The sequence below is a fragment of the Eupeodes corollae genome, chromosome 3, assembly GCF_945859685.1.
Source record: "Eupeodes corollae chromosome 3, idEupCoro1.1, whole genome shotgun sequence".
Lineage (NCBI taxonomy): Eukaryota > Metazoa > Arthropoda > Insecta > Diptera > Syrphidae > Eupeodes > Eupeodes corollae.
Window position 1 is genome coordinate 47335331 of NC_079149.1, and position 24242 is coordinate 47359572.

General features: G+C 32.9%; 1 protein-coding gene across 3 annotated transcripts in view; it reads right to left on the reverse strand.

Annotated features, from left to right (window-relative positions):
• Positions 1-24242, reverse strand: part of LOC129948813 (uncharacterized) — a 336858-nt gene that overhangs the window by 242745 nt on the left and 69871 nt on the right. For all 3 annotated transcript variants that reach the window (XR_008781963.1, XM_056059873.1, XM_056059872.1), the window contains 5 exons: positions 19831-22059; positions 14311-14404; positions 14052-14162; positions 2380-2458; positions 2165-2294 (listed from right to left, as the gene is read on the reverse strand). Coding sequence is in view for 2 of the 3 variants with exons in the window: in XM_056059873.1 (XP_055915848.1) it covers positions 2165-2294; positions 2380-2458; positions 14052-14162; positions 14311-14404; positions 19831-21718 (2302 nt within the window). In the remaining variant the exon portion in view is untranslated. The remainder of the gene's footprint in view (positions 1-2164; positions 2295-2379; positions 2459-14051; positions 14163-14310; positions 14405-19830; positions 22060-24242) is intronic.

A 24242-nucleotide genomic window follows, 5' to 3' on the forward strand; every position in this document is an offset into this window, starting at 1 on the left:
CATGTGTTCTTTCTCTTCTGTATGGTATAATTGTCTTGTGTTGTTATCACCTTATATAGTCTTAGTCGCTCAAGGTGCTGTGTTCTCTACTCTGTACATTTATGTGTTTATTTTATTCCTCATTACAAATCTTTTTAAGGAGAAATATTTTGTTTAGCCACACGAATAAATAAAGCCTTGAATTGCCCACCTCCTTCTTGTGATTCAACATCTTTATCTGTGGTAAATTTCTGGTGTGGTTGAATGCTTTATTGTTAATAAACGTTCGACCTATTATTCGAAAAAAGATCGGATATGATCACTTCAAAAAATGTTGAAAAATTAGAACGACCGTTCTTAAATAGAGGTAATATGAAAAAATTTATGTTTACACATTTAACATTAAATTTGTCTGTAGATAGTTTTATTGAATTTGTTGTATCGCCTCTAAAAAAAAACAACACAACACAAAATAACTCATTATCAAATAAACCAAAAAATAATTCTTCCCTTGAGTATACTTATTTATATTCACATTACGATGTGTAGATTACATAAAACAAATTAATTGAATTTTTTCTCAATTTGTTTCTAGAAAGAATCTTGTACAACTAACCTACCCTACAAAAATATATGTATCTATATATAACACCTTAAATAGTATTTCCAATCTCGACCCCAAAGGAACTTAATTTTGTACACAATACACGATGCACACGTTCGTTTTATTTCTTTTCTTCTTTTTAATCTGATAGAGAGAATATCAAAACATTAGCTCAACCATCGCCAACTTCCGTTCACCATATTAACTTCCGGTTGAGTATGTTACAATGGAAATTGTCTTTGGTTCCGTTCTGGATCACCTTTGGGAGAATCATCATTCAAGATATAGAGATAGAAATAGAGATAGAACGGAAAATACATATGAAGCAACATACCTATAAGAAAATATATACAGAGAACAGTTACAGATGAGTTTATAACATAAATCAACAAGCTTCTTGCACCAAACTGTGTTGAGTAAGGGAAGGGTTCAGTTCATACAGAAATATTTGTATATTATCCTATCTACTCCTTTCACTACTTGTTGATAAAATGTTATTATCCTTCTGTTCTTAACAGTCCTGGAAATGTGTTATCTTTTTAAAGTAGTGTTTATTAATCTCACTGGAAAGAAGCTTTTCTCTCACGAAAGCTCTAAGTTTCGTTGATTTTGCGCTCAGATGTTAAGCTTTCCATTAGAAAGTTAAGTAAAATTAAATTTCATTGCATATTTTTGGGATTTTTAAACGTAAAGCTCTTTCCTGTAAACTTTCTTCTCCTTCAAAAGCTTATTTTTTCCAACAAGGACAGTCACAGTGTCCTATCGTAAGCCTTAGGGAAGTTTTTTTTGTTGTATTTAATGTGAACGAGTTTTGAATAAATAATAAAAAAGCTTGTAAGTACTTTTTTTCATGAAAAATACAGAGAAACAAAATAAACAAACAAGAACAGAAAAAACAGTATAAGTAAGTAGGGGACTGTTATCCTTTACCTTGTTTTTTTGCCAAATACTGGGGAAGTAGAGAATCATTACCCGGGAGCAGTAAGCAGAGCAGAGTAGTGTGCTGTGCTACTGCACTTCAAAAATAAAAACAGAGGAAAAAAGCCGGCGGGAGTTTACTTGCGTGCTTTTGTTTTTGTCTGGAATGTAGGTCAGTTTGTTGAGATACTTGAGGCATAACTAAACTAAACTACTACTACGAGATTCCATCCTTGAGAATACGTACTTCCTTTCCCACGCCCCAACTGCCCCCTCTCTTTCACCCTCTTTCATCTGTAAATTGTGTCGTCGTGCTTGTGACGAGTATTTTGGATTTTGTGTGTTTATTTTGTTGCAAGTTAAAGATAGATCCTACGTATCTTCCTTGATTATGTTGTGTTGCAAGAGATCTCATTTTTGTAGATCTTTGGTTTGTTTACATTTTTATTTTTGGAAAAATTCATAGGGGGAAATATTTACGGCGCAGTGGAAAACAAATTCCATATTTTTGTTTATACAATTTGCATTTGCTGCAAGATGTGTATAAATTTGTATAATCTGCTACTGCGGCAACATACAACTTGTTTGATTATTATTTTTTCTTGGAATTTCTTTTTTTTTTTTTAAATAACATCAAAATCAATATGAATCAGAAAAACTTACCCATGTCATCGATGATAGGTGCCATTCGTAGTGTGATACCAACTAGCATGAGGCACATTATAAGTAGGAGGAATGCTGTGGCTATGATAGTCCATCGAGCTCTTTGCGGAAGATCATCGGGATCAATTACCTTCAATCAGAATAAAAACATTTAATTATTGTACGTTTTAATTTTGTACATACCTTCATAAGTATTTTGTTTTCAATTAACATACCTTAACCGTTTGTGTGTCTAAATCGTGAACAAGGATTTTTGGTTTTTTATGACGATGTCGCTTTTTGTGTTTATGATGTCTGAAATATTTAATTGACAGTTAAAGAGAAGAAATATATTTTTAACATTTAAAACAAATTTACAGAGAAAAGTCGAACATTGAATGAAATTAATTGACAAGAAGTCAATTTCTTTTGGCTCCAAATCTTTGGTACATAAACAAATGGATATAAGGTAAAAGATATATAAAATTCCCATCATGGTCGATAAGATTTTCATGGATGAAAGATTCAAATGGAATGTTGAATGTCAATTTAGATAAACATGAAATAATCAATCATCATGACTTTAACAAAGTGATGTTTTGTTCCGTGTTATACATTTGTAGATTAAATCCTTAAACATTGGTATATGAAGTTACCTATTTACGATTAACAAAATGAGTTTAGGATGGCATTTTGTTTTGGCTAAGATAAATGTTGATGTTGTCAATAGAATATACAATATAATGGAAATTGTTTACGTAGGAAATTGTCTATGTAGGTATTTATTTATATTTTTTCATTGTGACTATAATTTGGGAATGTAGGTATGTCTTGATGATTTTGAACATAGGAAAATAGAACACATTTGTGTTTAAATTTCCCGTTGGTTTGAGATTCTAAATTTAACTTACTTACTTAAGGTGGCGCTACAGTCTGGGCGGACCTGGGCCTCAACCAACATGCGTCTCCAGCTAGCTCGGTCCATTACTAGCTGTCTCCAGTTTCGAACGCCCAGTTGGTTGAGGTCCTCTCCCACCTGATTGCGCCACCTGAGTCACGGTCTTCCTCTACTGCGCCGTCCCTCGGGATTGGATTCGAAAACCTTCCGGGCTGGAGCGTTGATGTTTATCCCCTCTACATGACCTAGCCACCGGAACCCTTGGACTTAAATTCTGCTAACTAGGTCAGTGGCGCTGTACAGCCCGTGCAGTTCGTCGTTATATCTTCTCCTCCATTCTCCATCTATGCGTACGGGACCAAAAATCACCCGAAGAATTTTTCTCTCGAAGCATCCTAAGACGCTCTCATCTTTCTTTGATAGGGTCCAGGCCTCAGCGCCATAAATGAGAACCGGGATGATGAGTGTCTTATAGATGGTGATTTTACATGCTCGAGAGAGGACTTTACTTCTCAATTGCCTTCTAAGTCCAAAGAAGCAGCGATTTGCAAGAGTTATTCTTCGTTTGATTTCAGCGCTGGTGTCGTTGTCTGCATTAATAGCGGTGCCTAGGTAGACAAAGTCCTTAACTACCTTAAAGTTATAGCTGTCCATGGTGACGTTTTGTCCAAGACGTCGTCGTTCAGTGTCCTTTTTTGATGACAGCATATAATTGGTCTTGCCCTCATTGACCACTAAACCCATCTTCTTCGCTTCCGTCGCAATGCTCAAAAACGCTCAACTGACATCACGCTTTGATCTTCCAATTATGTCAATATCATCTGCGTATCCGAGTAATTGGACGGACTTTTGGGAGATAATGAATCTAGTGTTCACGGTTAAGTTTTGCACAATTATTTCTAGAACGATGTTGAAGAAGTCGCATGACAGTGCATCGCCTTATTTAAAACCTTTTTTGACATCAAATGCATCGGTAAGAAAATTTTAGAATGAAACAACAACAACTTGTGTGTGCTACCACCAAGTTCATAGGCTTGAGTTATAGCTATTTCACGGGGACCAACCCGATCATCAGACTCCTTTAGTGGTGCTTAATCGCTTTTTATGTTCAATTTAATTTTTGAAGAACTTTTGCCCGAGCTGGGCTTGAACAAGCGATCTAGCGTGTGAGGAGCTAGTGCACTACGCACCACGCCACCGCACCCACATGAAAGTTGTAATCCAATTACAGGTTTTTTCCGTTCTATCGAACTATACTGAACCGATTAGCATTTTTCTAAGCACACAGAAGTAAGATCTTTTCCGACCTTGATAGAGCAGCGTGCATTCTCCATCGTCATTCTGCACAAACGGATAAGTTTGACAGGGATGCCAAAACTAGACATTGCTCGGTAGAGCTCTTCCTTATAGATGCTGTCATACGCGGCTTTAAAATCGATTAAGAGATGGTGGGCATCGATTTGAAGTTCTTGGGGTTTTTCCAAGATCTGCTGCAGTGTGAATATTTGGTCGATAGTGGACTTTCCTGGTTTGAAGCCACACTGATAAGGACGATTCAGTTTGCTGACGAACGGCTTCAGACGTTCACATAATACGGCAGAGAGGATCTTATACGCAATGTTAAGGAGACTGATGCCTCTGTAGTTGGCGCAGTTAAGAGGGTCTCCTTTCTTATGTATCGGGCACACTATGCTGAGATTCCACTTATCGTTGGTGCATGGTGCATGCTCCGTACCAAGTCATCGCCTGCTGCTTTGGAACTATGGCAGTGATGCCATCAGCTCCAGAAGCTTTGTTTGACTTAAGGTTAGATATCACTTAGTCAAGGTCGGGTAGGCGGTATTGGTGATCTGCGTCGCCGAGCTTGAGTGGTTCTATCTCCCTTACAGCGGAATTTGGTTCGTCATCGCCGTTATATAATGAATTTTTATTTGGAAGCACAGATCAAAAAGTATATAATATCATAATACCATAAAGGCATAAAGAGGTTAAGGTTTTAGAACCATGCCAATGTCATAAAATTGTCAATGACAAATTTGCTTAATAACTTTACGGTTTTCATATCAAAGTTCCTGACTTAATTGTAAAACATTGAAATAACATATCTTTTAAGTGGTGATAAAGACAAAGTCATTAGTTGTTAGATTAAAAATCTGAATGTGCTACATTTTTGAGAAATAACTAAATAAGGAAGCTTGTTTGCGAAATTAAGATTATTCTGTTACATGTGTGGAAAGTATGGCTACAAATTTGTCCAATTCTATTAATACTAAAATATTATAAAATTTCATACGTCGCAACCCTTACACCAGTCAAATGCAACAATTATCGTAGCTTTCATGATCATTTCGAATGATTTGTATGTGTTTTAAGAACCCGATCAAAGTGAAGATAAACGAAGCATCGACAAACCTGGGATTTCGTTAAAGCCCTGTTTTAAACAAAGTTTGATTTCTTATATCATATACTTGTTACCGAAGCTTAATTTTGTCCAGATGTTTCTATTTTCCGATTCGTTGCAAAAGCATTTATCGTTCTATTTTTTTAGTTATTTCATAGTTTTTACTTGTCAAATGACAATGGTTAAGACATGAAGAACCTTTACTTTGTTTCAAAAAAATCATAGGTATGTTCAACGGAATGAGCAATTCGCTGTCTAAGGACTACTTAGTGAACTAAATTAACGTATCATTAAAAAAGAAAAAATTGGTTAAATATCACTAAACAAAATTGCGTATACGCATAAGCGTACCATTTTTTATTTTGCTCCACAGACGTAGACACTTGGGTACATCATTTGGCATTATGTTTTAAAAATTCTAAAATAACGCCTGGCGCATCATCACGAGTTGAGATTAATTGGTTATATTCCGCACACAAATTAAAAAAAAAATGTTTCTGAAATTATGTAACGGTTTTCTTCTGAAATTTACTTTAGATTCTTTGTATTTAAAAACGGTGAAGAGAACAAATTTTTGAACTACTGTAATCAAAGATAGGTTACATATCGTTGCCGTGTAGGAGAAGGCGGTCAAAGTACCTACCTCATCGAGACAATGGAAAATTTGGTCATTAACGAATGGTAATGACACAAAGATTACAAAACCGCTGGTAGGACAGACTTTTTCCCGGCCTTTTGGCCGCAAAACGACCACTTCCGGTTGCGTTTTTTGGTGTTGGGTTATATCATCAGGTCAATGGAAAATTATAATAGTAGTTGGTAGAAATCTGGCGGTAGATTTAAAATCATTTGGTCGGACAGACACATTTCGGGACCAACCCTTTGTCCGACCATCTCAAAAAATGGTATTTTTGGTGTTGACTTACCTCATAGGGTCAATGGACAAATGGAGTATCAAATTAGAGCTTTGGCCATCTACTTCAAGAACCTACTGGTCGGACAAACTTTTCATAGGCCAAATATACGTCCGACCGCTTTTTCCCCAAAAAAATGCTTTTATTTTTTTCATTTTTTTTTCAACTCAATATCAACAAATTTTAAGTCAAAGATAAAAGTTGAAATTGTCACCTAAATAAATTAAACTTATATATTTTGAAACCTTTAAAATCTAGCTTTATTTACATTTTTGAATTTACGTTAAAGATACTTATGTGAAATAAAGTTTTGAATAACTTCTGTATCTTTTTTCAGTAAAAGATCAGTTTGTTTACACAATGCTTCAAAGGCAGCTTGATAACAACCATTTTTTTGAAGGATTTCTAGAGGTTTAACTTTTCTTTTTCTTAAAAAAACTGGACATATAGTCGCAACCTATTGAGGCATAAAATGCTGGTAGCGCAGCACATAAATTCACTCCCAATGTCGAAGTTAGTTGCGTACAGTTTATGCAATTGAAATTATTTCTTTTCGAGCTACCACTTGCTAACCAAATCTCTTAGTTATTGAATTTGTGCATATTCCCTAGTAAAATAACGAGTATATCTGTGTCAGATGATCGAAACATAATGTTGGAATTAGGTTTTAATTTGCTAATATAGTAAATTAACTGGTATCGGCTTCCTCATAGCTACAACTATATATATATTCCTCACGTTTAGAAATACATTGGTTTTGAACTTCATAGGAAAAAAAAATGTTTTGTCTCCTAAAATTGGAATCAAGGAACTATCCTTCCAAAGCAGCACTTAAAATCTTACGAGGGATTCTTTAAATTTAGGGTTTTTTAGGCATTTAAGAAAATCATCTGTTCGTTTTTGAAGTGGTCCAGAAATCGTGAAATTTGAGACTTCTACTTCATATCGAACGCAATGTTCATCTCGGCTAATTTGGTAAATGTTTTAAGAACTAAAAACCCTAAGAGATGGATTAAGTAAAACCATCAATAAATTCTATATCTTGTTTTAACAGCTCGGAGAGAGAAATTCTAAATTTCAGTTTTTTTTGCCAAAACTGCTTTGTCAGTTTTGTGCATTTCATCAGTATATTGACAAATGGCTAGGGTGGCTGGAGACAATGGATATGATAAACAAACCACCATGTCAATTTTTTTTTCTAAAGCTATTGCTAATAATCTCCCAAAGGCATCCGGTTCCATTTTTATAAGGCTCTATTCTGAAACATCTCTACTTTTTGATATTTTTTTAAGCATTTTGATGCGAAGTTTTAAACATTGTTGTGCTTTAAAAGGTTTTTCAAATCGACCAGTGTTTTCAGAACACTCTTCAATAAATGTTATCTTTTGTTTTTGCCTGTGTTCAGAAATGATATTTATTATTTTTTGCTTTATTATAGATATTTATGTTCACATAAATAATCATCATTAATTATTATATAACTAATATTCAATTTGATCAATTTCGCTAATTTATATTTTGCTTCGCATAAAACTTAATAACTTAACTTAAAACTTAAAATTATTCAATTGCCAAACATAGAATATTATACCCTATGTATTTACTTTCTTAAGCTAATCTCTTAATCTTCTAAAAAAACAAACAACTTAATCTTTTAATCTTCACACCTCATATGATTGCATGTAAGATGTTTTATGCTTAGACTTCTTATTCCAAGGTTAATTTTTTATACATAAAATTTTGTATGGTTGGAAAAATGTATGATGCATCGAGTACACTTGTTTCGCGATCGATCGGCCCTTTTTGCCAGCAACCACCAACGAGTTAACAGCTCATCTTTTCTACTTAAATTTTGCATAGTAGCTATTGAAAGTAAATTTTGGCTTGATCGATAATAGAAATAGTTTTGTTAAAGTACAATAAATTAAAGTTATTATAACGTTGATGAAATTTTGAGTTTTTCTAGTATTGCTAATCACCCTGTTTCATTGACATTTAGAACTTGTTGCTCTACTTGTTGTTATGTTAAAAAGAATTTCTTTTTCCAAGTTTTCATCAGAAGGATTTATAATTTGTTTGAAAACATTAACGATATCAGTTAATGCTTTCTTGTTCTTTTGAATTCTATTTCTGACAAGCTCATGACATATATCATCCGATTGTCCGATTTTTATTTCCATTAACATTTTGGAAATAATTTTTGTTCTTAGGCTATGACTTAGTACCCTGCGTTATCTTTCTGAAATTGAATTTGAAAACACCAGTCAACGAGTTAGCAGCATCCGCATTAATGGTTTGTTCGAGAGTAAGGTCAACTGGTGACCTAGCAAAAATTTTTGCTGTACGCCTTATACCAAAAGCACCCCGCCTAAATTCGTTTATTAAATTAGAATTTTGTATTCTTAATTCAACTAAATTGTAATTATATTTTAATATCCACCTTGCATAATTAGGTTGGTTAAACACAAAAAATAAATCGGAAAGTTCGAAAATAGAATCCACATACAATTTAAAATCAATTGTTCTTATACTCCTTGAAAACCTGAAAAAAACGTTCATGAATTTAATATATTGCATGAAAAACCGAGGAGTATTATACTCATACGCTCTGTATTAAGTAAAAATATCATTGAGCAATGAGCTTAAATTAGGGTTCTCATTTGGTTGCAATGGGCTTTTAAAAAAGTGTTGTAAATCGTCAACGTAATCTTCTGAAATGTTGATGTTGTTTTCTAAACAAAACCGTTCAATGTCTGAATGAAACCGGTCAGGGAAGAATGGATTCGTTTACTAATTAAAGTGCTTGCCATCATTAAATCCGTTTACTAATCTGAAACTTCAGATTGTACTAATATATCGACAATTAAAGAACCATCAATAAACTGTAGGGCTTATTCTTGATTTAATTTACTTTAGATTTAATTCAATTTAAAATATTCATGCAAAACTTAAAATGATCATGCAATAAAATATTGAACTTAAAAAAAACTCATAAATAAATTCACATGCAAAAATAAAAAAGAAAACAAGTTAATCATTTGGATGCTTTATTCGAACTAAACTTCTTAAAATTAACAAAACTCAATAAGCTTAAAACTATATAACAAATTATATAACAAAAAATTACTGTTACAAAATATCAAAAGCAGTATTTTTCGTCATTCGATTATGCTGTTATTAGTTGAGCTTTTTATAAATAACATTAAAATAAACTTAAAGAGCGTTTGCAAAAAGAATGAGAGTTTTCTCTTGAGCATATGTAATGTACACATGTGCATATACCAAATATCGTAAAACGAAGTGTTACTGGATGGTGTCTTCAATAATCTATTTTATTTAGTCATTAATTTTATTAAAGTATTTCAACTCCTACAAAACATTATTAAAATTATATAAAATATTTGAATTTGCATTGCCATTTTCGCAATAGCTAAGTCATATGTGAAAATGATTTCTTTCTGATTACAAATTCTTTAAGCATGATTAAGAGTTTCAAAAACAACGGTATAGAGTGTGGGTGACAAATTAATTTAAAGTAATCTATGACTTGAATCTCACTATTATTTATTATTGCCTTACTATTAAATCCTATCAACATTATTAGTTCAGGAATTTTGGATAGTCAAACTGCCCAGATTAAATTAAAATTATAGCATTCATTTCTATTTGCAAAGATTCATTGATATATGTAATTTTATTATGTAGATACCTGATGCTATTTTAAGTACAGAAATATGATTGCATTTTAATTGGAGTTAGTGGCTCGTCGGTAAGTATGTCATTTATTTAATTTATAAAAAAAACTCATTTCCTGAAGACAAAATTATCAAAAGATTTTGTTAAGGCTTTTTGTAATTTTTTTTAAACTTTTTATATAATTTATTAAGGTGACAATGTCAACTTTTATCTGATACAAATTTTATATTAAATGCACTTAAAATTTTTTGATATTGAGTTGAAAAAAAATCAAAAAAAAAAAGTATTTTTTTGGGGAAAAAGCGTTCGGACGTATATTTTGCCCATGAAAAGTTTGTCCAACCAGTAGATTCCTGAAGTAGACGGTCCAAGCTTTCATTTGATACCCCATTTGTCCATTGACCCGATGAGGTAGGTAAACGCCAAAATACCGTTTTTTGAAATGGTCGGACAAAGGGTTGGTCCCGAAATGTGTCTGTCCGACCAAATGATTTTAAATTTACCGCCAGATTTCTACCAACTACTATTTTAATTTTCCATTGACCTGATGATATAACCCAACACCAAAAAACTCAACCGGAAGTGGTCATTGGGAAAAAATCTGTCCGACCAGCGGTTTTGTAATCTTTGTGTCATTTACCATTCGTTAATGACCAAATTTTCCATTGACTCGATGAGGTAGGCACTTTGACCGCCGACTCCCATACTATAAGCAGACCTCGTAACTTCACATTCAAAATGGCATTTTAAATATATTTTCTAAAACATTTTCTTCAGTTTAAGGTATTAAATTTCTTATAATAGAGTTTAACACTTTAAAAGAGGCTAGTTTGATACCCACACTGATAACTTCCCATCCCGTCTGTCTATTTGTCTTGCTTAAAAGTTTGTAGGTTTTCGTGTTGGGTTAAAAAAGTTGTTAGTTGAATTATTCTTAAAAATTTTAAAATTACCAACAATATTTTTCACATACAAAAATAGTTTGTTTTAAAAATCTGGTTTAAATAGATTTTTAGTCGAAACTTTTACCAATTTTAGTAGCAGTTCTTAAATTGGATGAATGAAATTCAGAGATATCAAGAACCGAACATCAATGTTTACCAAATTTGCGTTTTTTTTGTAGATTTTATTTTTTCTTATGAAAAAAAACGGAATGCTCTATTTTTATTAAAAAAACTACTGAATATCGAAACAAATATTTTGTGTGAAATACAAATTTTGAAGACACTATTGTTTTTTTTTTCGAATGTTGAATTATTTTTTTTATACATAAGATAAAATAAGTTGGATGCCATAATCTCACATTTTTTAAAATATATTTGAGTTGAAATTCTTAAAAAAAACTGTAAATTTTATTTTTTTCAGAATGTTATCACTGGTAAAAACGTTATTTTTCGTTGCACAAAATTGTTTTGAAGATGAAATCATTTTTTATTCGTAAAATTTTCGAGGTGACAATTTTTTTTGATTTATAAAAAAAAACGGTTATTGAAGTTTTTTCAAAATAATACTTGTTTGGTATCACGTAACAATATATAATATAAAATTTAATTCAAGTCTCTAGCGTGATTGGTTTGTAAGATATTTAGGGTTAACATAAATTTTCACCTTAAACTGGTATGGTAAAAAAACTACCCACGCAATATTCTTGAGAGCCCTTTCTGCATCTTTCTACATTATTATCTGTGTAAAAAATTGTATTTAAAGTCGATATCTCTTCTGGTTCTTGAGCTTTAGACGATGAAAAACGTGCCTACACATGCACGCACAGACATCTTTCTAAAAATCTTTTATTTCGACTTGAAACGTCGTGAAATGTAAAAATTATTAATTTGACAAACCGGACCCATTACAATAACTTTCTATGGGAAGTTAATAAACATTATACTTATCGAACTTCATAAGTCCGAGAATACAAAAATATTTAAATCCGGAACTGTAGTTTTTATAGTGAATTTGCAATTTCTGATTTACGAACTTTGATGATGCGGCTGAACATATATAGAATCAAACAATAATTTGTAAGATTGCCCGAGTAGTGAATATTTATTTTTTTAGTCAAAAAGGTGCAAAAGTTTGATTGACTTCTCTCAATAACATTTTCAGGATTTTCTATATTCTAGTTCAGGAGACAAATCTACTGAAAAAGTCCCTCCTGACTCAAACTTTTTTAGAAAAAAATGTTTCTTCCCAAATGAGCATTAATGGAGATTACAGAATTGCATTATTACATAAAACACAAGCTTTTGAAATCACAGACAGTTCGCTGTTTTGCCGATGTTTTTCCATGTTCCGTTCAAACCTTGAGATAAAAAACCTGGATTATTTACCACACCAACGTCATAAACACTCAGACAAAAAAATTGATCTACTGAATTTACGGAAACGGTTCGTTCCCTAAAGAGAATCTTAAAAATACTGTAGAAGATGCAATTGTTTCCAATTTTCTCGGAAAGTAAAATATATTGTTTAGATCAATCAAGGACAATTGATAACTGAATAAAATTGTTGTTTTCAACTTTTGAAATTTACAATTATGTATATTTTTTGATACTATAAACAATATCAACATTTCTTTACTATTTTACAGATTGTATATTTTTTTTAAATTTAGTATTACTTCGCCCATTTTTTTTGTAAAAAAAATGTATATTACTCCTAGATAATTTTTGAACAACTGTATTCGAAAAACCCTAACACCTATAGACACAAATCTGGACTCAAAATGTAGTTAATTAATTTGCATGAAATCGCATAACATGATTGCATAAAAAAAGTCTTTTTCAGGTTAAAAAATACCAACACAATTTGTTGAATATTTTCTTTCCGTAGCAATTTCAATTGCACCCATTTTTGTCTCATTTGTTCAATGATATTCAGTGATTAGTTCACTTAAAATTTTACATGAATAAATAAATAAATTTAATAGTACTCCTTACAACCATTTGTGTATCCCTTCTAAAGAGAGGATTTTTAAGTTGGCTGTCATTGAAATCCAAAAAGTTATTCAATTTTGAAGAGCACTTGGGAACAATCTTCTGAATTTTAATCAGCTCAAAAACAATACCTTTACAAATGTATTCTGTGTATAGACCGATAGGACACAGAAGACCTAATTACGGTACGGTTGATACCTTTCCGTATTTTCTATCCATTGTTTATAAATACCTAATGATTCGATTTTATAACGACTTCAAAACTTGTCCTGTTGTAATAAGGTCCTAATAGAATTGAATGCTTACCATTTTCTCTAATTTAAGAATCAACACAATACTTAACACGAAATCAATACCAACCTTTTAAATAGAAAGACTTAGGTACAAACAAAAAATCGTCTTAAAATGTGAAAAAAGAAAATCAATTGACATTTTAAGAAACTTCGAGGCAATTTCTTTAAACTTTCAAAGAAAGTTAAATGAGAATAATGCTCATTCTCCTACTAAACTACATTCAAGTTCTTGTTGGTGTTCAAAACTTTACTCATTTAATGGAATGAAGATTGATTTCGTTCCACCTTTCATTCTAATTATATTGCATCCCAAACAATGTCCCGAACGGTAAGACTTGGCACGGAACAACAAATCTCTTTTGCAATTTATTGGATTCCTTTGTCCCAAACACACTTTTCCAAAAACAACACAAAACATTAATAAAAAGGAAAACGTTTAATTATCTCAACTCGACAGGAGAGAAAAAGATAGAAAAAGAGCGAGAGAGAGAGATGATATTCCACCAAAGGACTAAGTGAAGACATGAACACGAGGACGAGGACGAGCGTCGAGCTGCGACGACAACGCAATGAGGCCATTTAATTCCAAATCTTTTGTTCAACATAATTGGAGTGGAAACAAATCCTACATCTACAACTTCTGAAACTACCCTCTCTAAGCCCTCTAAATGGCTGTCCAAAAGTCAAAATATTATCTGCAGACAAATGTATGGAAGCATGCTTAAAGGATTTTAGGGAGGATGTGTAATTGAAGGAACTGAGTAACTTACCGATGTTTGCGATTGCGACTGCTTGGAACTATCTCCTGAAGGTCGTCGTTCTTGTCCGATTCCACTTGGAGCGTCATGTCGTAAACAAAATCCTCATTGTAATGGAATTGACTGTGCGTCCAAAAACACATGTAAGAGAACGATATAATAATTAGCTGTGTCTGCAATTAAATTACACATCCTATACAACAACACAGCATCGGTTCGGCTACGACGACGACGGGTGGTTGTATTTAAGGGTGAGCTTATGGGTACTTACATGGGCTGATTTGGAGGCATACTTAGGATGCAATGCTGTAAGCCACTCGGGGAGGGATAAACCAATACCGGATCTGAGCATCTGTGGTGGCGTTCTGTAAAGAGTTAACCAAAGTTATTATTCATTTGTAATTTACACGCACTCACATAAAAAGGACGAGTAATACAGAGATATAATATCTATTGGCTGGTATTTTTGAAATGCAATATACCAACTGATGTGTGGTTGATTTAACAAATGAAAATGAGTTTTTGTAGGTATAACGTGCACAATTATAGTAGCCTTGAGTTAATGCTTTGTTTTTGTTTTTGTTATATTTTAATCGGACAAATGAAATGGTTTGTTTATTTGTAAAAATGAATATTTATAAATGAAATTAAAATAAGTATCTACCTACAGATGTATTTTACATATACATACATTAGTACATGTGTATCAATTAAAATTACTTGAGTATTATTTTTATTTAATAAATAAATTCGTGCGTGTATTCAGTGAAATTCAGGATATTTCGATTTAATGCTGTAACCCATATCGCAGCTGTTATTTGTATGACCTTTGTGATAGCTGACCTATTGGTATTTCACATTTTTGGTATTGATAAAGTTCATATATGAAATGTTCCATTGTAAATATTTAATTTCTTTGGATCCTAGTGTAAACTGTAACTAAGTATTTCATAAAAATGTAGCTATTAAAAAATACTAATATGCTATTTTAAACGACCTTGGTTCATCTTAACCTATGAGCTTTTTTATACTGAATTTTATTTATTCGTTAATGTTTCGTTTTGAAACACAGACGAATTTGTTTTTAATATTAAGTTTAGACTTTGCTCTTGAGCCCGAAAAACAATTTTATTTAAATGGATCTGTAGATTTTTCTTGGAATTTAAAGCGGTATACTGCGGCCATAATGTCTTATGTGACATGTTGCTCATTTTTGTAGAAGCTAAAAAGCTCAAATACGAACTGCGTGACATCGATAAATTCGGTTTATCGGCAGACGGTTTAAGGACATTAACTTTTTTTTATAATTTTTAAATATAGAAAATTAGAAACAATAAACTTACAAAGGGTGTTTTCTAAGACGTGTTATTTTCAAGAAGAACAAAAATATAAGGGTTTGCAATCATATTTTGAAAATGCAGCTGCTTCGAATAAATTTAAGCCAATAGGCCCAATTTTCGACCACTTTTTGCAGCAATTGAATTCATACGTCAGCAATTACGCACCGAATATTGTCTTTTAAGGCGTCAACAGTCTTGGACTTATTGACTCTACATAAGTCTTTAAAAAATAGTCTAGCTTTGTTAAATCACACGATCTTGGAGGCAATGTCGCAGGAATATAATGCGAAATAATACGCTCACCAAAAGTTTTTTTTTCTCAATATTTTGATTGTTTTGTAGTCAGTATGGCATGAGTCTTTTTGGAACTTTTTGGAAGATCGTTCATATCAATATCCTGCAGTTCGAGCACCACAAATCATAAACCATGGCTCTTAAGTGTTCTCCACTGATTCTAGCATTATTACCGGCTTCATTTTCGAAGAAATTAAACCAATGATTTCCTCTGTCCATAGGGCACACCAAATAGTGCCATTTTGAGGATTTCATAACGGTGGCTGCTCAACAATAGCGTTCCAATTATGACCGCTCAAAATACGACAAGCTTGATGATCTTTCGGCTTCGATTTTTGCACGAGTTGGGTTTTGTAAGAAAACAAACCAAAATACTTACTCAAAATTTAAAAAAAAAATGGATGGATACATCTCAAAGAACACTTATTTCTGTCTTCTACTTCACTACTGGACGATTATGTCCACCAAATATTGGACGCAGCTCGCAATGCGTCCTGAGAAACCAACCATTATTTTGGTCATATATATGCACGATTTGCAAACGTGATTAAAGAGTTAGTCTACATTTTGTATGACCTGTTAAAATAAGTGAAATACATGTGTCGTGATAGCTAGTGCGTAGGACTGTCATGCCAGATATTTTTGGTTCGATCCCTGCCTGTTCCATCTTAAATCAAATCAAATCCTCCAAGAGTTTTTCTTCTCATGAAAAGTGCTTTCTCAAATTAGCCGTTCAGATTCGGCTTAAACTGTTGGTTCCTATTCCTGAAAAAATTACTCGCACAAAGGAATGTTACCCCACCTAGTTTATTTTATTGTTGTTAAAATAAATTGAGCATAAATCAAGTGACAATTATCAAAAAACCAGCTTTGAAAATATTATTTTCAAGTCGAAAACCATACATACATCTAAAAAAACACCCGTTGTTATGATACTTCGAGTTGAATAATTGCCAATTCCAGTGTAGCTTACTTAAAAGCAGAAAATAAATCACCCTTTACAATACAATATAGTAAAATTATGTATCTTTTAAAGAAGAAAAAATCCTAGTTAAATTGTACATTGAAATTCTAAGACCTGATAGAGTCCGGATTTGTGGGTGTTGTCTTAGTTCAAAAGAAAAAACTGTACTTTTATTGTCTTATGCTTCATATTTCCTCCTCAGTTTTGGAAATAAGAGTGATTTTCATATTAAATTACTTTAAATATACAAAACTTTTTTGAAAGAAGAACATTAATTCTTTCAAAAATTTCATAAATTAGAAATTCAATTCAATCAGGATTAAAGAAAATTTTAAACTTTTTTTAAAGTTCGATTTTCTGAAAATAAAACTTTTGAAACTTCTGCTTTTTAAACATAATAAAAGTTTGTTGAGAGCATAGCAATTCCACCTCTTCAGCTTTTTTCAAATCAACATTTACTGACAAAAAATCTTAAAGTTCCCATTAAATATGTAGGTTTGAAATTATAAAAATGTTGTTTTCTTAAACGTGTGGTTTTTAATTTGGCAATACTTTTTTCGGAGTTGGTCTTTTTGACAGCTGTTGAATGGTTTATTCTTCGTTTGGGATACCATTTTATAGTAAACATACTTGTTCTTGAACAACATTTTCAAATCGTGAGAATGTATTGCGACAATAATGGTTCGGATAGTATGACCTATAATTTTTTTGATTTCAATATTTTGTTGACATAATCCTTAGCAGTATCCGTTGCGTGATGGTTAGTGTTATGCTAGAGGTCTTGGGTTCAATCGGTTCATATGTCATTTAAAAGTATTTTCACGTGTACTGCCTCTTGCGAGGAACTAATAAACGCTTTTTCAAATGAGTCGTTTGGATTTGGCATAAAACTGTAGGTCAATTTTATTCCTGACATAACTCGCAAAAGGAATGGTTGAGAGTTGTAAGTCACTAGGCCCTAATTTTCAGCGGAAAATTGTGCTGCATTATTTATTTTGTGTTTAATAGCCCTACAGAATTGGTAGTTAGAGCAGCTATGTCTGCTGTAGAGCAGAATATCAAAAAAGACCTAAATGGAGCGGTGCCTTATGGATGATTTTGATGAAGGATCTTGGTTTAGGCGAAAAACGTACTTAATTAAGATCAAGTAACGTGATTTTCATTTTTGTTATGATCAAAATATCGCCAGGGGTTACTAAAATATGGGGTTTCTAAAAAGAGGTTCCTCTTTGAGTAGATTGATATTTGGGCAGGTGTCACTTTTGAAGCTGACGTCAATTGACATTTGACAATTAAAAAGGTTGCTATGCTAACAATAAACGCTTCAGAGCACATTTAGATTCTTAAAATTCACTACAAAATCTTAAAAATATTTTTCTAAATATTGGAGGCACATATCGAAAAAATAATGTACTTTTGGGACTTATGAAGCTGGTGATGCTGTTTTGTAAATTTCGAAATGGTTTTAATTTAAACCAAAGAACTACTCAAAGTATTGTTGCTATATTCCGATGAGAATACAGGTTTCTCAATTCCTCTCTGATTTTTGTCGTTGATCTTAAAGCTTTAAAAATCCAATCGAAGAAAGAATGAAATGAATAAAAATTAACCCAATTTTCATCGAAAATTATAAGACCCATTTTCATCGCGGAGGTTATGTTAAAAAACAAAAATATCGCCTTTCGCGAAATGATAATCCAATATGATAATTGAAGAGCCAGTGCATCAGCAATGGCAATTTTGTAAGAATAGTTTCCTGACCTTGTTATTTCCATAAAAGTATGCATAACTAGCGCATTGGCTGTCATTTGACTATTGACTGATGTCTTTTTTAATTGTTAATGATATGTCTTCCTCTTTACAATTAAAAAAACATCAATTGGTTTGTATTAAAAAATACTAATTTTTTTTTAATTACCAAAATGAAACCTTTCATTGAAACCATCTACAGACAATTGCCAAGCCCCCATCTGTTATTTTCACGCTTTGAATTTCCAACTTAGAAGGTCCCGCACTTTTATTGCCACATCAATATTATTAAAAATGCTATTTTTTTATTCTAACCCCAATAAACTAAATTTGAACTATCATATACCTACCATTTTCAATGCAAGAGCTCTTTTCTTTTGGGAAATTATGCAATAAATCCATAAATAAATTTAGATTATTTCAAATAAATTGGTGTTGAAACAAAAGGCTTAGACTGGAAATTTATTGCCCTTTTTTGTGTGTTCTCACACAGAATTGCAATCAAAAGCAGTAAATTATTTTCAATTTATCATGTTGTCTCCAAGCACATCAAAAATCCATTAGTTTGTAACAAAAATACATAAAGTCAAACTGTGGAAAAACGGTTTAACTCATATTTAATGTTGCATCCACTTTGTTTTTGCCACTGAAAAGTGTCAACTAATCCGCAACTCTTGATATGCGGATCAGAACTCAGTTTTTTAAGAAAAAAAACCCTCAACTTTGGACAAGTAAATCATATTTCACTTAAATTTTAACAGAAGTGTGGTTAGTAAATGTCAAAACTCCCATTTTAAATAAAAAAGACAGAAGAACGAAAAATTTCACAGAGCTCACTTCTCAACAATTAATTAAATCATACAAACTGACCCAAGTACTCATTAAATTGAAGCAACATATTATTAAACATTAAAATGATATACGTAAAGCAAAAATTGCTTAAAATTGTTATTAAAAATCTATGATTTTGCTTCCAAAAACTCCTGCTGGGAGGTGATTCCTCAAGCAGAGGAATTTCCATCAATTTGCCTTGAAGCTCAATTTGTAAAGTAATTTTAAGATCGAGATTATTTTTTTAAGGCTCATCACGAATGTTTTCTCTCAAATTATTGAACTTAGAAACTTGAGGCCAAAGTGAACCTTTTAAATAATTTTTAAACTTGTAATATTTTAATATGACAAGTTATTTTAAACACGTTAAAAAATTTACCACAATCTTGATTCCAAAAGCGAAGGTTTGAATCTCTATATTTTTCGGTATTGTTAACATTCCTACAAAATTTCTTAAAATAATTGAATAGTAAATTTTGTGATGAATTTCGTTTTAAAACTAAACTCAAACTATTTTGCCGCTGAAATTCACCTTAACTTTGATAAAGGGTAACTTAAACGTACTCAGATATTTTAGAACAAAAAACATAAATGTAAAAGAAAAAAGACTTACTATATTTTCTCTTGCGCTTCCGGTACTCATCATCGCTTCCGCTCTGTCCCGATGGCCAGCTCGGTTTATAACGTTTCTCCTTGTCACGGGATTTGGTTGCACAGCAACCGGTCGGTGCAACACTGGACCCAGTCGATGTCGAGGTCATTCGATGCAACTTTGCTGTGTCGCTCGGTAGCATTGCACTCGGTACAATGGCCGACGACGACGATGGTGCCGGAACAAAGTCTTTCGCTTCCGCTTTCACATAAACCACATTTCCACCACCCTTGCTATTGATTGCATCGCCCGACATAACTGCATTGCCATTTTTTGATACCAATTCAATAGCGCTGCTTGTTGTTGTTGGTGTTGTGAGGGTTGGTATTGGTGCTGTGGCATAATGAATAGACGAAGTCGTTTCTGCTGCTGCGGCTGCGGATGCGGCTGCTGCAGTGGTCGCAGTTCCATTTGCAGTTGCAATTGTTGTCGTTGTAATCACAGGAAAATAATTCGACGTTGTCGTATATGCTACAAAGGACTCTCGGCCTGGTGCTAATATTTGATTAACTGTATTACGATTGTTACTATCTAAACGGCTACTAAGTGATTGCTTATTTAAATTATCTTTGCTCGATATAACTAAGAGACTGGTGCTTTTTGATCTTCTGCCCGAGTGGTCCTTTGATGAGTTGGCAATGAGGGCTTCTTCGGCCTCGTTGAGGAGTGTGCTTACCGTCAGATTGGCACTGTCCTCCGACGTGTTCTGGCGGGAAATTAGCAGTTTTTCGTGCTCTGTTCGTCCCGTTTCTGTGTCGTTCGAAAATGATACTTGATGTGTGACGCCCCTATTCTGGGTGGTTTGAGTGTGGGCAGCGGAGAACTTGGACACTCTGTTCGATATGGTTGGCTTGATGTGCCGCGGCAGAACCGGACTGCATTGGGCACTAATTGACTTGGCTTCTAAAATTCGCAGCCTCTTCGCGCGTCTCTTGTCGAAGATCAAGGAAGCGCTGTCTAAACAACTAGGATTCACTGTTATCTCAGGACACACACCACCTCCACCGCCGGTCGCCCCGAATCCGCTCACGCTTACCGTGCAGCGTGAACTCGGGAACGATAGACTCTCAATGCTGTCCCGAATAGAAGTGAGGCTATCGTCAGCCATTGTGGAAGTGTTGTGTTCATCGACCGCAATGCTATTGCTACATATCGAAATGGCATCTATGCTTTGGTCCACCGTTGTGGTGTCGTTGAGTGAGATTGGTGCTACTTGGTCCGCTATCGATGCTGCGTCATCGTCGTAGGCGAGTCGTGCGTCATGGTGGTGGGTGAGGACCTCCACGACAAGATTCCTTACTCCATTCTTCTCCGAAAGACTCAAACTGTCATTGTAGGCATTGCTTGATAGGCTGTCATCGCCTGGGGGAATTTGCGGTAGCACTTTGATGGTAGCGTTCTTCCCCCGCCTCATCGAGGCATCGGCTTCCGGATGATGATGTCTTTTGCTGCTCACTTTTGAATGTGTTGTTTCATCGTGAATGTGACAGTCGGAAAGTTTCGAAGTCACATTGATTTCAAAATCATCTGCTAAAGAAGAACCTTTCTCTACGTCGAGCTCTTCAGCTGATGGGGATTTCCGGCCACCACTTCCACTACCACTCCCTCCACCAGTTCCACCTGATGCACTGCTTCCGAATAACTTCTTGCTAAAAAGGATCCGCCCGAACGACTTGCGCTTTTGTCGTTTGGCACGCTTTCGTTCCTCACAGTCACGTTTCATTGCCAACACTTTGTTCTCGATGAGCGTGGTGAAGATTGCCTCGTACGTTAGGGCTTTGCCCAGGTCCTCTTCCATGGTGTCGTTTGTGCATACCGCTTTATCGGATTTCATCATTGCCACATGCATTGTAGTATGTTGTCGCTCCTCTGCATAGCTTACTTTCTTTGCCAGGATGTGTACCTAAGCTTTTGTCTATACACGCTCATGAATTTAATACTATAACGTTGCCATCCTTGCTGGCTTCCAATTTCTTTTTGTTGGTTTTTTTCGTGTCAACATTATTCGCATTGAGATGGCAATCGTTTGGAGTGACTTGATGCTGCCTCCACTTCTGATGTTTCTACTGCTGCTGCTTTTGCTGCTGTGGCAGGAGGGATTACTGCTATGAGGAGTTGCATTTATTGTAGATGGTTGGGAATGTTCTTGCTTTGTTTCGACAATGCTGTCAGCACTCTTGACACAGTATTCTGAAAAAAAGAAGAAAAGAAAACAAAAGTAGAGCCAATGCAAATATATGTACATAATAATTGGTTGCAAGGATGAGTGACTATGTTTTTTTTTGTATTTTTGTACTCCTTGTTGATGAAAAGGAATCGTTTGTTTTGTGATGATCATTGTGATCAATAGTTGAAGGAGTTCTATTTTTGAATATTTTTCAATCCTGAGTAGTGACTGGCGGTGGTGGTTTTTTTAAAGTGAACACAAAACAATGGTTTTGAAGGAGCTACTTGTACTTGCAGATGAAGCAAGTATTTTGAACGTGAGAATTGTCTTGTCAATAGGTAAGAAAAAAAGAAAGAAATTTGATAGCATCACGTGTTTTGATACCCTTAACAATTTGTAGTTATTATATAGTTTTAGAGAGGTATAGCAAATAAAAAATTTTTTCACGTTCAAGTAGCTACATTTTGAGCAGTCATTGAGTTAAGAGCATTTTTAACAATAATCTGATTAAAACTCATTGGAAAAATTAGGTAATTGAAAACGCATGTAACTTTTTTGGTTTTTAAGACATTCTTAACATTTTTAAGCTGTTATTTTAAGTGAAAAAGATGATGATTTTGTTGGGGTAAGAAGTCAAATACTAAATAATAATTTTTTGATTTAAAAATGTATAAATTAGCGTTTAACTTAAAAAATAAATTGAAATATGTTTTAACAATTCGAATTCATTATTTATTGAAATTTCAAATAAATGTATTTTCCGATAGTAGAAGTTGAGTAGAGTATCTAACTTGACTAAATGATGTACACTCTCATGTAATTGATTCTGAATATGGTTAAAACAGTCATCAAGGTGCTAATTTCCAGTAAAGGTGGAAAAATTCGTATTTTGAATTTAAAACATATTAAAAATTGAATGTACATATTAAAAATATATAAGAATTTAAACAGATTGGGGTGAGATGATTTTAATTTTTTTTAAACTAAAAATGACACAAGTCCCACTTAAATTTAGTTAAAAATAGAAAATCGATATTTCACGAACGGGTCAACATTTTCTTACAAAAATTAAACGTAAAACTTTATGAATAAGCTATACCAAATTGCATACTAATAACAATCAATGAAAAAGTTTATATATACACTATTAATTTAAAAATAAAACTGCTCTAACAATTTTCGAAAAAAATAAATAAATAAATCAAGTTTTTTTTGATTAATTAAATGGCATTGAAATTTATGAAGACAAACTTATTTTATTGGTAATTTGTCGATTAAAATATAAGTTCTGTTTGCAAACAGCAAGTTGGTGCGATCCACTAGTCAACATTATTGTTCATGAAGTGAAGCTTATATTAAGAATCTTAAGAATTAAAAATTGTGGTACACTTCATAAACTAAATAGGGTAGAATTGAAAATATTTTCAGAAATATCAAAACAAAAAATGATTCCAATTTTTAATTATTTAACAAAAACTAAAAAAACATTTAACATGTATATACATTATACATATGTTCTTATGTATCACAAAGTTAAAAAATAGGCTGGGATGCGACCCATACTGATAACTCCCCATCCCGTATGTCGATTTGTCTTTCTTAAAAGTTTGTAGGTTTCCGTGTTGGGTTAAAAAAGTTGTCAGTTGAGTCATTCTTAAAAATTTTAAAATCACCAACAGTATTTTTCATATAAAGAAATAGTTTATTTTGAAAATCTAATTTTGTTAAATAGATTTTTAGTCCAAAACAGATTTTAACCCATTTTATTAGCATTTCTTAAAATTTTAAAAATTAGATGAATGAAATTAATTTGAAAGAAATCAAGAACCGAGCATTAATTAATTAATTTTATAAAAATAAAAACCTAAAAACAACATTGCCAAAAGTTGACAAAAATTTACTTTCGACTCAAATAGCTTTTCAAAAATTAAAAATATTGTGTTCAATCTTTTTTTATTTCAAAGAAAACATTGTTTATGATATTCAGTAGTTTTTTTTTTTATAAAAATCCAGCAGTCTGTTTTTTTATAAAAAATAAAATCTACAAAAAATAGTACACAACACTTATAAATAAAACTTAAGTGAAGCTTAAATATTATTTCATTCAGTGCTAAATTTTCTAACAAAAATCCAATCTTTATTTGTTTATATTAGAAATTTAAACTTTCAAATGCTACTTAAATTAATAAAAAATGATTTTCGACTA